General features: G+C 39.1%; 1 protein-coding gene across 1 annotated transcript; it reads left to right on the top strand.

Moving 5' to 3' along the window:
* Window positions 1-11,759: 11,759 nt before the first annotated feature.
* Window positions 11,760-14,897, top strand: LOC307034918 (extracellular calcium-sensing receptor-like; the record flags this gene model as incomplete). The annotated part of the gene is made up of 6 exons (XM_079673842.1): window positions 11,760-11,797; window positions 11,928-12,213; window positions 12,321-13,145; window positions 13,266-13,481; window positions 13,571-13,694; window positions 13,880-14,897. The coding sequence occupies 6 exons, from the start codon at window positions 11,760-11,762 to the stop codon at window positions 14,782-14,784; spliced, it is 2,394 nt and encodes a 797-aa protein (XP_079529968.1). The 3' UTR covers window positions 14,785-14,897.
* Window positions 14,898-14,940: the final 43 nt, after the last annotated feature.

Below are 14,940 nucleotides of genomic sequence, written 5' to 3'. Positions count from 1 at the left end.
ACGTGACGTGGATCATAAATATATCAACAATTAAACAACATCTTCTCTAAACAACTACATATATTTTCACACAATACATCTCCTTGCACTGTCAACACTAATTCGGCTGACTTTTATATTTGATCCAATTGGTAGATAGGCTGTATTTACACCATAAACGTGCACTCCTGATATAAAGGGACACCTAGTGGTTAAAGCATGTTATTGAATTTCATTATTTTTATTATTAGATATTAATAGGATCCCTATAAAGTATATTCATTACTCGTTATTCTCTACTAATAGTTAATTAAAGACTGTATATAATTACTATTTTGCACATCCCTTTCAAGATTTCAAGATTCTCTAAGGTTTATTGACATATCATATACACAAACGTTGTGGACCAACGTAGTTATTACACATTTTTTATGAGAATGGGTTGGAATATCAACATGCTGAAGTTGATGAACTTTGCCTCATTGAAATTGTCAGGCAGCTTTCGAGCAAAAAATGCCATTAGGAGGCACATGCAGGCCAAGATGCTGATGTATCCAAGAACACACCAAAAGCCAATCTCTGAGCCAGTCACACACTCAATGATGATGACAGCACTGTGATCTGTGTTGTTGTTGTTGTTGCTGCTGCTGCTGTTGTTGTTGTTGTTGTTGTTGTTGGCAAGAGGTGGACTGGTGAGCAGCCAGATAAAACAGATTATAACCTGAGTGGAGGGAAAAAGAGGATGTTGATTTGAATTTGACATTTACATTTTCAAAATGTATTTATGGAAAGTGTTTGTACCTGAACAACTGTTCCTAAAAGCACACTGGCTCTCTGTTGCGTGGGTTCAAACCACTTCATGGCATTACTTACTGGCAGTGTAGACCTGAGAGCCATGAGGACCACTACTGTCTTGGCCAGGAGGCATGAAATGCAGAGGGCAAAACCAGAGGTGGGATTAAGTCCTACATGTGCAAGTCATGAGCAAGTCTCAAGTCTTGACCTACAAGTATCAAGCAAGTCCCAAGTCACTGTGATGAGAGTCAAGCAAGTCAAGTCAAGTCATTGCTCATGTCAAGCAAGTCAAGTCATATGAAATTCTGATGAATAAGCCCAGTTTCCAAATTTAAATCAGTTAAAAGACAGTGGTTATGAAAATGGATTCCACCCACACCATGATCTTATTTACATACACAGTTAATCATTTGAAATCTAATTTAGACCGATGACAATCATATTAGATTAATATTAACCCTAGAACTGCGGACAAGCTAAGAGACTCAATCAAAAAGTATTTTCAAAAAGGCAGAATTCCAGGTAAGAAAATCATATATGGCATTTGCCATTACACATATTTAATTTAAATTTCTGTTAACACTAGAACCGCCAACAGCGTCACCACCTACATAGATATCATTTTTAAATCATTTAATTTGTTCCTCTTCATCATTTCCTTATAAACTAAGTATGACGATTTCAAACTCGGTTAATTGGGTTGATTTAGAAATTGCTTCAGTTTATCATCATAACAGATCAAAAAGTTCAGATTCATTTTACAATAAATCAAGGAATGATGCACTTCTACAAACAAAAACAACATCATTAAAAAATGTAAACAAACTACTAAAAGTAGATGCAGGGTTTCCCACACAAAGACTATACTTGGGTGGGCCGCCCAGGTACAGTGGGGCAAAAAAGTATTTAGTCAGCCACCAATTGTGCAAGTTCTTAAAAAGATGAGGCCTGTCATTTTCATCCTAGGTATACCTTAACTATGAGAGACAAAATGAGAAAAAAAAAAAATCCAGAAAATCACATTGTCGATTTTTAAAGAATTTATTTGCAAATTATGGTGGAAAATAAGTATTTGGTGAATAACAAAAGTTCATCTCATCCCTTTGTTGGCAATGACAGAGGTCAAACGTTTTCTGTAAGTCTTCACAAGGTTTTCACACACTGTTGCTGGTATTTTTGGCCCATTCCTCCATGCAGGTCTCCTCTAGAGCAGTGATGTTTTGGGGCTGTCACTAGGCAACACAGACTTTCAACTCCTCCAAAGATTTTCTATGGGGTTGAGATCTGCTGACTGGCTAGGCCACTCAAGGACCTTGAAATGCTTCTTACGAAGCCACTCCTTTGTTGCCCGGGCGGTGTGTTTGGGATCATTGTCATGCTGAAAGACCCAGCCACGTTTCATCTTCAATGCCCTTGCTGATGGAAGGAGATTGTCACTCAAAATCTCACGATACATGGCCCCATTCATTCTTTCCTTTAAACAGATCAGTCGTCCTGGTCCCTTTGCAGAAAAACAGCCCCAAAGCATGATGTTTCCACCCCCATGTTTCCAAGTAGGTATGGTGTTCTTTGGATGCAACTCAGCATTCTTTCTCCTCCAAACACATCTAGTTGAGTTTTTACCAAAAACTTCTATTTTGGTTTCATCTGACCATATGACATTCTCCCAATCCTCTTCTGGATCATCTAAATGCTCTCTAGCAAACTTCAGACGGGCCTGGACATGTACTGGCTTAAGCAGGGGGACACATCTGGCACTGCAGGATTTGAGTCCCTGGCAGCGTAGTGTGTTACTGATGGTAGCCTTTGTTACTTTGGTCCCAGCTCTCTGCAGGTCATTGACTAGGTCCCCCCGTGTGGTTCTGGGATTTTTGCTCACCGTTCTTGTGATCATTTTGACCCCACGGGGTGAGATCTTGCATGGAGCCCCAGATTGAGGGAGATTATCAGTGGTCTTGTATGTCTTCCATTTTCTAATAATTGCTCCCACAGTTGATTTCTTCACACCAAGCTGCTTACCTATTGCAGAGTCAGTCTTCCCAGCCTGGTGCTGGTCTACAATTTTGTTTCTGGTGTCCTTTGACAGCTCTTTGGTCTTGGCCATAGTGGAGTTTGGAGTGTGACTGTTTGAGGTTGTGGACAGGTGTCTTTTATACTGATAACGAGTTCAAACAGGTGCCATTAATACAGTTAACAAGTGGAGGACAGAGGAGGCTCTTAAAGAAGAAGTTACAGGTCTGTGAGAGCCAGAAATCTTGTTTGTTTGTAGGTGACCAAATACTTATTTTCCACCATCATTTGCAAATAAATTCTTAAAAAATCAGACAATGTGATTTTCTGGATTTGTTTTCCTCATTTTGTCTCTCATAGTTGAGGTATACCTAGGATGAAAATATATATTAATATATAGATATATATAATATATTAACGGCCGCCCAAGTATATTTCGTGACCCATTTAGTTTTTTTTCTTTTTTATAATTTTTTTTTAAATAATTGTTTTTGTATTCGTCCGTGACCACGACGCCATCTGCGATCGATTAACTTGTGGACAATGATCCCTCGCTCCCTTGCTCTTATCTCGCCTCCTTCTGGCCTGTTAAGTGGCCTGCCTCACACAGGGTGACTGCCTGCCGACATGGCCACTGCAGATCATAAATCAAAGCCCCTTGATTGGTCTGTGTGTCATTCAAGCTCGGGATAACCTCAGCTCAGGTGACGTAAAGGACTCTCTGAGTGTTTAGATAGTTAACTTAGTCTAAGTTCTCAGCGGGTCTCAAACGGTTTGGTCACCATTTATGAAAACACGTATTTCCATTTGAGAGGGTAGTGATTAGTAAAATATGCATGAATAAATAAATAAAAACTTAACTAGGTGAAAAAAGGTAAGATACACTTTTAAAACTTGTTGAGAGCTAAAACTAGTATTTGCTGCTGCCTCAAAGAGGAGCAGGGAGGAGAGGAGAGAGACAGGAGAGGCTGATTCAGGAGCACAGACACACTCACAACTATAAATGAACCAAAAATAAATTAATAAACAAGTTTCAGTGTTTTTTCATATTGGAAATGGTATGTTATTGGTTATGGCCATGATTTTATGATTATTGAAATGTATACAGTTATGTTTAATATAGGTGTTTCATTAGATCTAGTCTCTTTATTTTCCCCTCAAAATGCACCAGATTGATGCATTTAACTCCAAAATAAAATAAAAAATCTTACCGGGGGAGCATGCCCCCAGACCCCCTTAGAGGATTTGAGGTCGACCCCCACTTAAAATCACATTGATAGCTTCCTAAATACATAATTTTTTTTAAATAGTAACCCATTTCCATATGTTTATGTGAAGGTAGTAGATTTAAACTATAGGGCTATCATTATGGGCCCTACCTGTACCTGTTCGCTCTGCCATCGCGTGAAGGGTCTGCTAACAACTGACCAACAGAAAGGTTAATGTTGTTGCACGTCACCATGACACGACTTTACATTTTGGAAATGCGTGCAATAGATACGCAGAAGTCCGATTTTGCGTGCATATGATACGCTAACCATTCCCATTGAGATCTGATGCCAAGTTTTGCGTCCACGTTTTGTCCGTCGGGTCTTGGTAGACCGGAAGCTGTGCGGTTCATAAAAACATGTTCTTACTCAATATCAAGCCACAATTATTGTTTTTATTTTAAATTGTATAATTTCAGACTTTTTTTGCCTTCTGTGAGTAAAATAAATGGGTCTCGGAGCCTCAGAATAATGAAATCTGGATTTTTTTTCTAATTTGTTATTCTTTTCTGAATAACACACTGTTATTTACTCAATAACACACAATTATCCTTGTTTTTATTTATTCCTTGAATTCTATAATCTCTGGCTTTTTAGCCGTTTCTCAGGAACAGAATTTCAAAATAAAGTCACCAGAGACAGACGTAGGCCTATAAGGGACATTTCGAGCAACATCGCGATACACAACAAAAACCCACTGAACTGATTACCCAAGATCCTCAGCTAGAAGCTCGGTGATTGGATTGTTTAGCCGCAATGCATGTTGGGATATGGTGTTAATGCAATATGAAATCCGAAAAACATTTAAAAAAAGAAAATGATACTTTATTCCGAGTGTGCTTGCTTTTCTCTTTGGAAGTCATCACATAACGGCTTTGTAACACATGATTCGGCTGCATTACATATTACATATCTGCCGTAGTTCTTTATTTATAGAGCCCTGATGAGAAGACTTCTAGACAAACAGTAAGAACTGCCACCAAAACTGAAAACGTGACGTGGATCATAAATATATCAGCAATTAAACAACATCTTCCATTTTTTTTCATATAATACGTCTCCTTGCAGTATCAACCTTAATTTGGCTGACTTTTATATTTGATCCAATTGGTAGATAGGTTATATTCACACCATAACGGTGCACAGCTGATAGAAAAGGACTTGTAGTTTTTAAAGATATTGCTGATTTTCTTTGAATATAAGAATGGAAATACTGAGTTGAAAGAATAGTCAGGGGTTTTGGGTGATTGGAGACACATCTATGGAATAAAAATTGCAATAGCTTACCATTAAATGACGAATATACCTTTCCGTCTGTGATGTTTTATAAATCAGATATTAATGTTAGAAGTAAAGCATGAGAAATAGTATAGCAATATCCTGTACAATTATGTAAAAACTAGGGCTGTCAAACGATTAAACATTTTAATCAGATTAATCACAGCTGAAAAATTAATTAATCATGATTAATCACCACTATGTCCAAAATATTCAATTTCTTTATTGTTGTGGGAATGGAAATGTAATATTGGATTTGCTCAGGTGTGGCAGGAAACACTACCACTTTGTCAGAACCTTCTAATAAATACAGAGGCAGCTTTGTACAAAATATAGGACAATCTTTATTTTACCCACAACAGTTCACTGGTAAGAGGAGAGGAGAGAACAAGAGGAAGCGAGTCCACGGGGCACCAGAAACCCCCACTAGACTGTGGAGTCCACTTTTAAATACACTTCAGCAGGGCTAGTTTTACTAGCATTTAACGCGCCACACCACACTAAGAACACAGCATGCAAACACCCTCTGCCGGAGGCACACAACTAGGCAATTATGAACACACACAGCACACCCACACTGCAATGACCCAACCAACAATTTAGAGCGAAGGTTCCAATTCGTGGTAGCCGCTCCCCTGCTGTTCTCCTTCTTTACACTGTTAAATACTTCTAAAATCCGCCATACAACAATATAAATGAGTATACGTAACTCGCCAGTTGGCGAGACCCTCCCCTGGGGTCTACGCTTGGGACACCGTCCAACTCCCCGGGGATGGGCTTCGCCGGACGACGTGAACTAAATCACAGCTGGTGTCCGTGTTGCTTGGGCACCGCCGTGCATAAGGAGGGATCGCGGCTCGCACTCACTAAAACCCCGGCCCTGACTATCTATAGGAGGTAACAGGCTTCCTGATCCCGACACTCGAACGTCTTTCCTGTCTGGCTGTCTTCGTCGCCGGCAGCTCTATCCGCTGCGAACGACACCCTCCCACCCAAAAGAGTGCCGAGTCACATCCGAGCGTCCTCCAACCCCCATTCACAGTTCTCCACTGCCTTTTCTCTCTCAGCTGTCAGTTTCCCAGCTGTGAGTCCCTCCACTGATTAACACACCTGTTTCAGTTCAGTTAATCAGTGCCCATGCAGGGACATTCACATCACAGAAAGATAAATGAAAGAAGACGGATATACCCATTTAACATACAGTATGTATGTTTATTATAACATTTTTCTGTGTGAAAATGAAAGACAGCCCACACACCTATCAATCATCAAACCGTGGGGTCTTAATTCGTGTGTTGTTTTCTATCAACGGGGGAGTACTTCAGGAAAGTCGACGGGGGGGGCTAGTGGAGTACTTCGTGACCACAAAGTGTGAACGTTGTGATCAGCTGTTTTAGCGCAGTTCTCCAGTGAAGGGGGGGAGTCTCCCTCCGCAGCCGGTCGGCGTAGTTTTGGCACAATTCCGTTGTACAGACCGACGTTAACAGCAGTCCTGTCTGTGTACGGAGACCGACTCTGTCGTCCGGTTATCTAACCGCCTTCTGGAAAAGCTTCACAAGTACGTTGGTACGCAAATGCTCTTTGTGACACAAGTGACGGTACGCTTTTCAGATTACGCACATAACCTGCGTACCAGTTATGTGCACCCCTGTGCTACAGCAAAAGTATTCTCCATCGGGACTTCCTGCAACAACACCACGCCGTTATCTTGATTCTGATTGGCCAGAAGACATTATCAAAGATGTTCTATTGAGAAGACGATCACTACGTGACAAAAGTTTTCAAAACAGTTTCTGGTCTTCTGTATTTCCAGACAAGTGGCTACTGAAATCAATCTTACTAACTGCTGTCTGTGCAATTCTCGGCGCGAGTTGGCAGACTTTATTTTGCTTACTTTAACATCATTTTTCATGGTGGGGCTAAGCCATTTCTTGGTATGGGTGTAGCCTACCCCAGCCATACCCTGGCGCTGCCACTGGTGGGATGTATGGGGCGGGCCATTCTGCACATGCGTTAAATGCGTTAAATATTTGAACGCAATTAATACAAAAAAGGAATTACCTCCGTTAACGCGATAATTGTGACAGCATTAGTAAAAACATGAATAAAACTACACATCTTAAGATGTTATACATAGATAAGTGTCGTACACTAATAATACAAAGTTATTATTAGTATGCTGTGTGTACCTTGTGCCTAGTGGTTAAAGCACGTTATTTAATTATTTGTGTTGATTAATGTTATTTTTATTGAATAATGTTATTTGATGAAAAAAATATCAAGAGTAGCCTACATACTTTCATAGGGAGAAAGTAGAAGGTCAATGATAGAAATATAGAATATAAAATAATCAAGAAGATACTGTAAGTGATCTCTACAATAAAACAGTTTAGTGTCGGATGTACAATGATATTAATATGAGGATGTGCAAAACAGACAATCTAATTCACCTTTATTAACACATTAAAGAATACTTTAGGTTAAAGTCTTCGTTTAAATAAGAAAAAAGCTTTGGAGGTATTTATCCACAGATACATATATTAAGCCTGACAAAGTACTTAACGTCCAATATATTGCTTTCCTTCAATGTTAACTATGTTGAAGCACTTATTTTAACTGATGTTATACACATTAATGATACTCTTATGTATGTAGATAGTATAAGAAATGTGCAGAATTATATAGTTTAATGGTGAAGGTATAGACACATTGATAGATGTCTTGTAATGCACTGTTGAGGAACCTGGGACCCAAGTTTTTCATTCATTGCATAACACCGTAGTCGTGTAAACCTTTGAAAATATTGAAATATTGAAAGGGATGTGCAAAATAGCAATTATATACAGTTTTTAATTAACTATTAGTAGAGAATAACGAGTAATTAATATACTTTATAGAGATCTGCAGATAAATGTTTAGTCTTCTCAAGCACCAACTATCAAATATCTCTCTGGTTGTTGGCACTTGACAATCACCTTTCCCTGAATTTTACTCAGGTGTAACTAAAGTCTGCTTTAAGGGTTATATTTCACATCATTAATCAGAATCTGCAAAGTAACTAAAATAAATGTATTGGAGTAAAAATACCAGGTTAACCTCTGAATTGTAGTGGAGTAGAATTACAAAGAAACAATGAGCTCTCATGTGGGTATATATTAATGCTGCCCATTATGGATAAAAGCGATTTTCACCCATTTAGTAATTACATGTTTTAAATGTGTACACACCAATTAGTTTCCTATCGCCTACACCTCCAGGGCTGTACACAGTTTAATACTGTCAACTTCTAATTTTGGGTACAACGAAAACGTCTTTTAAAACTACAATTCCCAGTAGAGACGTGCCATAGTAGAATATGTTGCGAAACACAATAGCCAGCATGTGTGGTTCTGGGGGGGCGTTGGAGTCCAGTTTTGAATAGTCTGCCGTGGTTTCGTTCCATTTCAAAGAGTTTGACGCTCGGCATAACCTTGGCGCACTGCCACTCCAACATCCAATCCCAGAGCTTGAAGATTAATCACGGGGTTTGTCAACAAGACTGTAGTCCCAAACGATAGCTGGGGATTATGGGTAGTGTAGTGTCTTCGGCCATCCTAAACTCAGATTTTCTTTTTGGATATCATATCGCATTAACACCATATCCCAACGTGCATTGCGGCTAAAACATCCCGAGCTTCAAGTTGAGGATCTTGGGTAATCAGTTTACCGTCTACGTCTGTTTCCGGTGACTTTATTTACGGCTAAAAAGCATGCTAAAAATCCCAAGATTATAGAATTAAACAAATAAATAAAAGCAAGGATAATTGTGTGTTATTGTTGAGTAAATAACAGTGTGTTATTTAGAGAAGAATAACAAATTAGAAGGAAAAAAAGATTTAAAAAAATACAGATTTCATTATTCTGAAGCTCTCACAGACGGCAAAAAAATAATCGTGGCTAAGAACATGTTTTTATGAACCACACAGCTTCCGGTCTACCAAGACCCGACGGACAAAACGTGGCATATCAAATGCACGCAAAACTCGGTATCAGATCTCAATGGGAATGGTTAGCATATCATATGCACACAAAATCGGACTTCTGCATATCTATTGCACGCATTTCCAATGTGTAAAGTCATGTCATTTATACGCAGACAAGAGAGTGGGTTGAAAGAATCTGTAGGCGGTATAAAAGAACACTTTTTTAGTTTAAAGAAGTCACTTTCAGAAACGTCAAGAAAGGAGAAAAGATGATAACAGCCAGAACACCAACTCACCAGTATTATTACTGACTTCTACCTCAGCACAGGGGACACAGTCAAAACAGCAGATGGGTTCCCCCTTTCTCCTGGCGATGCGGGAACCTGGAGGACAACTGACACTGCACACAGACTGGAAAGCCTGAGAGGCAACGCTCAGAAAGACACACATTTTAAAACATTATTCAGCAGGGTCTAACAGTTGTTATGCAAGGATCCAATTCTGATACAAACTAAAAGGTGTATCACTTCAGCTACAAAATATCAGATTGTCCCTTGGGTTGGAAAAAAAAGTGAAATCAGCCACAGTAGTCGTGTGTTCAACTCCTGAGAAGTCAATGATGTGTTACTGTGGACAAATCAGACCATTCACAACTACTTTGGAACTATACTGCTATTTACTAGACAATCGGTTCACTGAACAGGGTTAGTACAAGTACAACAATTATTAAAATACATATATTATACATTTCAGCAAGAACCCTTTATCTGGGGAACATAATGATCTCCTCAGCTAACCTAAATACACTACTCACACCTTCGTAAGGCCCTTTTCCTTGTCACCGATAAACTAGATAAGAAATATAAGTCTTGGTTTTTTGAAAATATATTATGAAATATGTAGGACACTGTGATGCCCCTTTGGGTTCATCTGGAGAGGTTGTGGCTCTGCTGTGTGCAGCCTTGATTGCAGTAATTCAGGGCACCTGGGTCTGGTGCTCTGCAGCTACTTAAAGCCTCTCTGCTCCTCTCTGCTTTCTCCTACAGCCACCCGGTTCTGTTGAGTATGCTATTGGTTACTTCCGTTGCTTTACTTTGTGCACCTCACACATACATGTCCATGCGACCCTTACCTTGCATTACACTACTGATACCACTGACATCCACACCTCATGCTTTACGTACTTTGCACTTAACTTAATTTGATTAATTTGGATTACTTGCTTAAATAAACATATTTTGTTAACCTTTGATATGGTATGTCTCCTCTTTGTTGTGGCCTTTTGAGCCAGGTCATAACAGACAAACACAATAAAACCAATCAGGATACCCTATTCATAGAAATCACAAATAGACTCCTGCAAATATTATTGTTATTGTATATTCTACATCCATTGGAGCAGCAGAGACACACACGGATAGGTCAACTGCTGGCTGGGTTCTGATCCCAAAATAAAACTGCTGGCCTTTAGTTATTGAGTTGAATAAAAAAATAATTCACGCAAAAGTTTCAAAGAAGACTTATATCTGTTGATGTTAAGACTTGTTATTAACTGCAGAAAACGCTGAGGTGACAAAAGCACAGCAACTCATGATTTAAAATTGTATAGAGAAGATAGGAGAGCACTAACCTTTTATTTTATTGTATATGTATTTCGTGAAATATTCATTCTTTATCTGTATTATGTTAATTTCGCATATGTTAGTCTCATATTTAGGCTATTAAATTGAAATATCTACTAAATTGGAAAAGTAAGTTATTCAAACAAATATCAAAACGTTTTCCACAACTGTGTGTGTGTGTGTGTGTGTGTGTGTGTGTGTGTGTGTGTGTGTGTGTGTGTGTGTGTGTGTGTGTGTGTGTGTGTGTGTGTGTGTGTGTGTGTGTGTGTGTGTGTGTGTGTGTGTGTGTGTGTGTGTGTGTGTGTGTGTGTGTGTGTGTGTGTGTGTGTGTGTGTCATAGAGCTATATGTCCCAACACTTTACCACACTGTTTGAGTGCTGAGCAGTTTGCTGGCATTTGACTAGCCTGTAACATGAAACAAAAATGTAAATCTTATTGGAATTGGGGTATGCTATATTGTTTGGTATGTGCATGATACTGTAGCTTGCATAGTGTGTGTCCTGAATATAGCCGTCACCTTTCCCTGTTGTTCTAATCTTAACCAGTTATGATTGCTGAGCCCCGTGGGAAATAAATGAACCTTTTATGAAAAGAGAGCATGCAGAGTCGCCTTTATCAGACGCAGTTGTTATAGGAGCATGTCTTTATCTCCATCAAATGATTTCAAGCAAACATGCATAAGATGTTGATAGCTAGGATTTTAGCTCTGTATTTGTTTTACCTGAACAGGGTTTCTGGCTGTGAACGTTTCAACAGGTTTGACATGCCCGGTTTGTTTAAGCAGGGAGACATAATGATTGGGGGTATTTTCCCAGTATTTAACAAAGAAATAGTAAGCACTTCAATGTTCACGAGCGAGCCACCTGGAGCGAAGTGTGCAGGGTAAGTTGTAATACATTTTGATTTATTTCATCCTGCTAGCTTTCTACTTTTATCTTACAAATATATTTGCAAATGTACAGCTGCAGCTCTGGATTTTCACAATCTATTTCAATCTCTAAAATCTTTTTAGATTTGACTTGCGAGCTTTTCGATGGACTCAAGTAATGATATTTGCGATTGAAGAAATAAACAAAGATCCTGCTCTCCTGCCAAACATATCTCTCGGCTATAGGATCCTTAACTCTTGTGCATCTCCCACAAATACCTTACGTGCTGCACTAACACTGGCTAGTGGAACAGAGGACAAAGAAATGAATTCATCATGTCCTCCAGCTATATCTGCCCTCATAGCAGAGTCAGGATCATCTCAGTCTTTAGCTATAGCTGGAGCTCTTGGGCCATTTCAAGTACCAATAGTAAGAGAATAAATTATATGTTTACTATGTTAGTATTGTGTGGAATGTAATGTTTGTGTAGTGCTTGTCTTTTGGCATTTTGTTCAGACTGTTGGTGTTCTTTTTAGGTGAGTTATTTCTCAACATGTGCCTGTCTGAGTGACAGAGCTAAATATCCAACTTTCTTTCGGACAATCCCCAGCGACTACTTCCAGGCAAAAGCTTTGGCAGCACTGGTGAAACACTTTGGCTGGCAGTGGATTGGTGCCATACAGTCAGACAATGACTACGGGCTAAATGGAATCCTGGCTTTTACTGAAGAGGTTAAAAAGCTTGGGGTTTGTATTGCATTTGTTGGGAAAATTCTACGTACATACAGTATGGATAAAATTCTGGAGGTTGTGGAAATTATCAAGCAGTCGACTGTCAAAGTCATTCTTGCTTTTGTTCCAGAGGGTGACTTTTACCCTCTGATGAAAGAGGTTGTAAAACAGAACATTACAGGAATACAGTGGATTGGCAGTGAGGCCTGGATAACAGCAAGTCGACCATCCACCCATGAAATCTACCAAGCGTTTGGTGGAGCTCTAGGATTTGTTGTGAACAAGATGGCTATTCCAAACCTACGACAATTCCTTACAGGTATTAACCCTTATGATGATCCAAGTGACGCCTTTGTAAAGGATTTCTGGGAGACTATTGTGGGCTGTCGACCTGTTTTACCCGGGGAAGACGCAGTAACTGATTCAACAAATGAAATTTGCACAGGCTATGAGACATTATTGAATTCCAAGGATTTGTTCTTCAATGTCACACAGCTAAGAGTGTCCTATAATGTGTATAAAGCAGTTTATGCTGTTGCACATGCACTACATCAGTTGGTGTTCTGCCAATCTGTCCGAGAAAGATCAGTGAGGCCATGTTTGAATACATCAGAAATTCAGCTCAAAGAGGTGAGAACAAGAGACAGCCACCCTCTTGCAAATATACAATCATTATACTGTATCTGCATAGAAATAATGTTGTCAATAAGAATGATACATATTTATAAATTATTCTGTTCCCTCTCTAAGGTCACGGATCACCTTCAAAGGGTGAATGTTATCAATCAGTTTGGGGACAATGTGTTTTTTGATAAGAATGGTGATCCTCCTGCTTCTTATGACCTGATTAACTGGCAGCTGAAAGATGGGCAGGTGCAACATGTCACAGTGGGTCATTTTTCCTCTGCTGCTGATAAGGAGCTCAGCATTCAGGAGGAAAGAATTGTGTGGAAGAAAGGGAAAATGGTAAAATAATTGTATCTTATGGCAACAGGCTTAGCGATTGTGTTTGAGATCAAGTCCATAATAGATTATCAAACTTTTTCTTCCCTCAGGTTCCGACGTCTGTGTGCTCTAATGTTTGTCCAGCCGGAACAAGAAAAGCTCAAATAAAAGGAAAACCCCGCTGCTGCTTTGACTGTATTCCATGTGCTGATGGAACTATAGCCAACTCAACAGGTATCAGACGCATAATTAATGTTTAGAGTATACTATATCATGGTAAGAGTCACTGCATCACTTTGAATTAAGTTGCTTTTATATATATATATATAATATTTGCATGTTTTATAAAATGAGTATATCATTTTTGAGAAATGTAAAATCCAAACACATAACTGATTCTTTCTGTTCGTGATCAACAGGTAGAGCTGACTGCACACCCTGTACACAGGAATACTGGTCCAATGAGAGGAAAGATGAGTGCATTCCTAAAATAATTGAGTTCCTTACATACCAAGAGCCGATGGGAATGGCTTTAACTGTTGTATCCCTGCTTGGGGCCTCCCTGTCGCTGGCTTCCATGACGGTCTTTATCCGCTTCAGAGAGACTCCTGTGATAAAGGCCAGCAACTCTGAGCTGAGCTGTTTCCTGTTGTTTTCTCTCTTTTTGTGTTTTCTCTGTCCCCTCACTTTCATCGGCAGACCTACAGTCTGGACATGCATGCTGCGCCACACAGTTTTTGGTGTGACGTTTGCACTTTGTATGTCCTGTGTCATGGGAAAAACTATTGTTGTTGTAACAGCTTTTAAAGCCACATTTCCTGGCAACAAATTAGCAGGAAAGTTTGGTCCTGTACAGCAAAGGATCATAGTTTTTTCCTGCACTTTGATTCAGATTGTAATATGTGTGTTGTGGCTTAACTTAAAACCACCTTTCCCAGACATGGTTTTCAGATACAGCAATAAAAAGATAGTTTTAGAATGTAACACAGGCTCTGAAGCTGCTTTCTATGCAGTGATTGGGTACATAGGGATCCTTGCAATAATTTGTTTGGTCCTGGCATTTCTAGCAAGAAAATTGCCAGATAATTTTAATGAAGCTAAGTATATCACCTTCAGCATGCTGATATTCTGTGCTGTCTGGATAACCTTTATCCCAGCATATGTCAGCTCTCCAGGGAAGTTCACCGTAGCTGTTGAAATATTTGCAATTTTATCCTCAGCATTTGGCCTATTGATTAGCATTTTTGCTCCTAAATGTTACATACTTTTTATCAAGCCAGAAAAAAATACCAAGAAACATATCATGGGAAAAAATGTGGGATAAAATATATAATCTTTTATTTTGAACTCTTAACTTTTATATAATGTATAGTAGGAGTAGTAACACCAGATAAGCATTGTATCATTACACTGAGTTTTCATCAATAGGTCTCATATTTAATCAATCAATACACATAATGTGAAATTACATATGCACAAC

This window comes from Notothenia rossii (assembly GCF_949606895.1).
Source record: "Notothenia rossii genome assembly, chromosome: 4".
Classification (NCBI taxonomy): domain Eukaryota; kingdom Metazoa; phylum Chordata; class Actinopteri; order Perciformes; family Nototheniidae; genus Notothenia; species Notothenia rossii.
The sequence above is the reverse complement of the archived record's forward strand: the minus strand, read 5'-3'. Positions and strand labels throughout refer to the sequence as shown.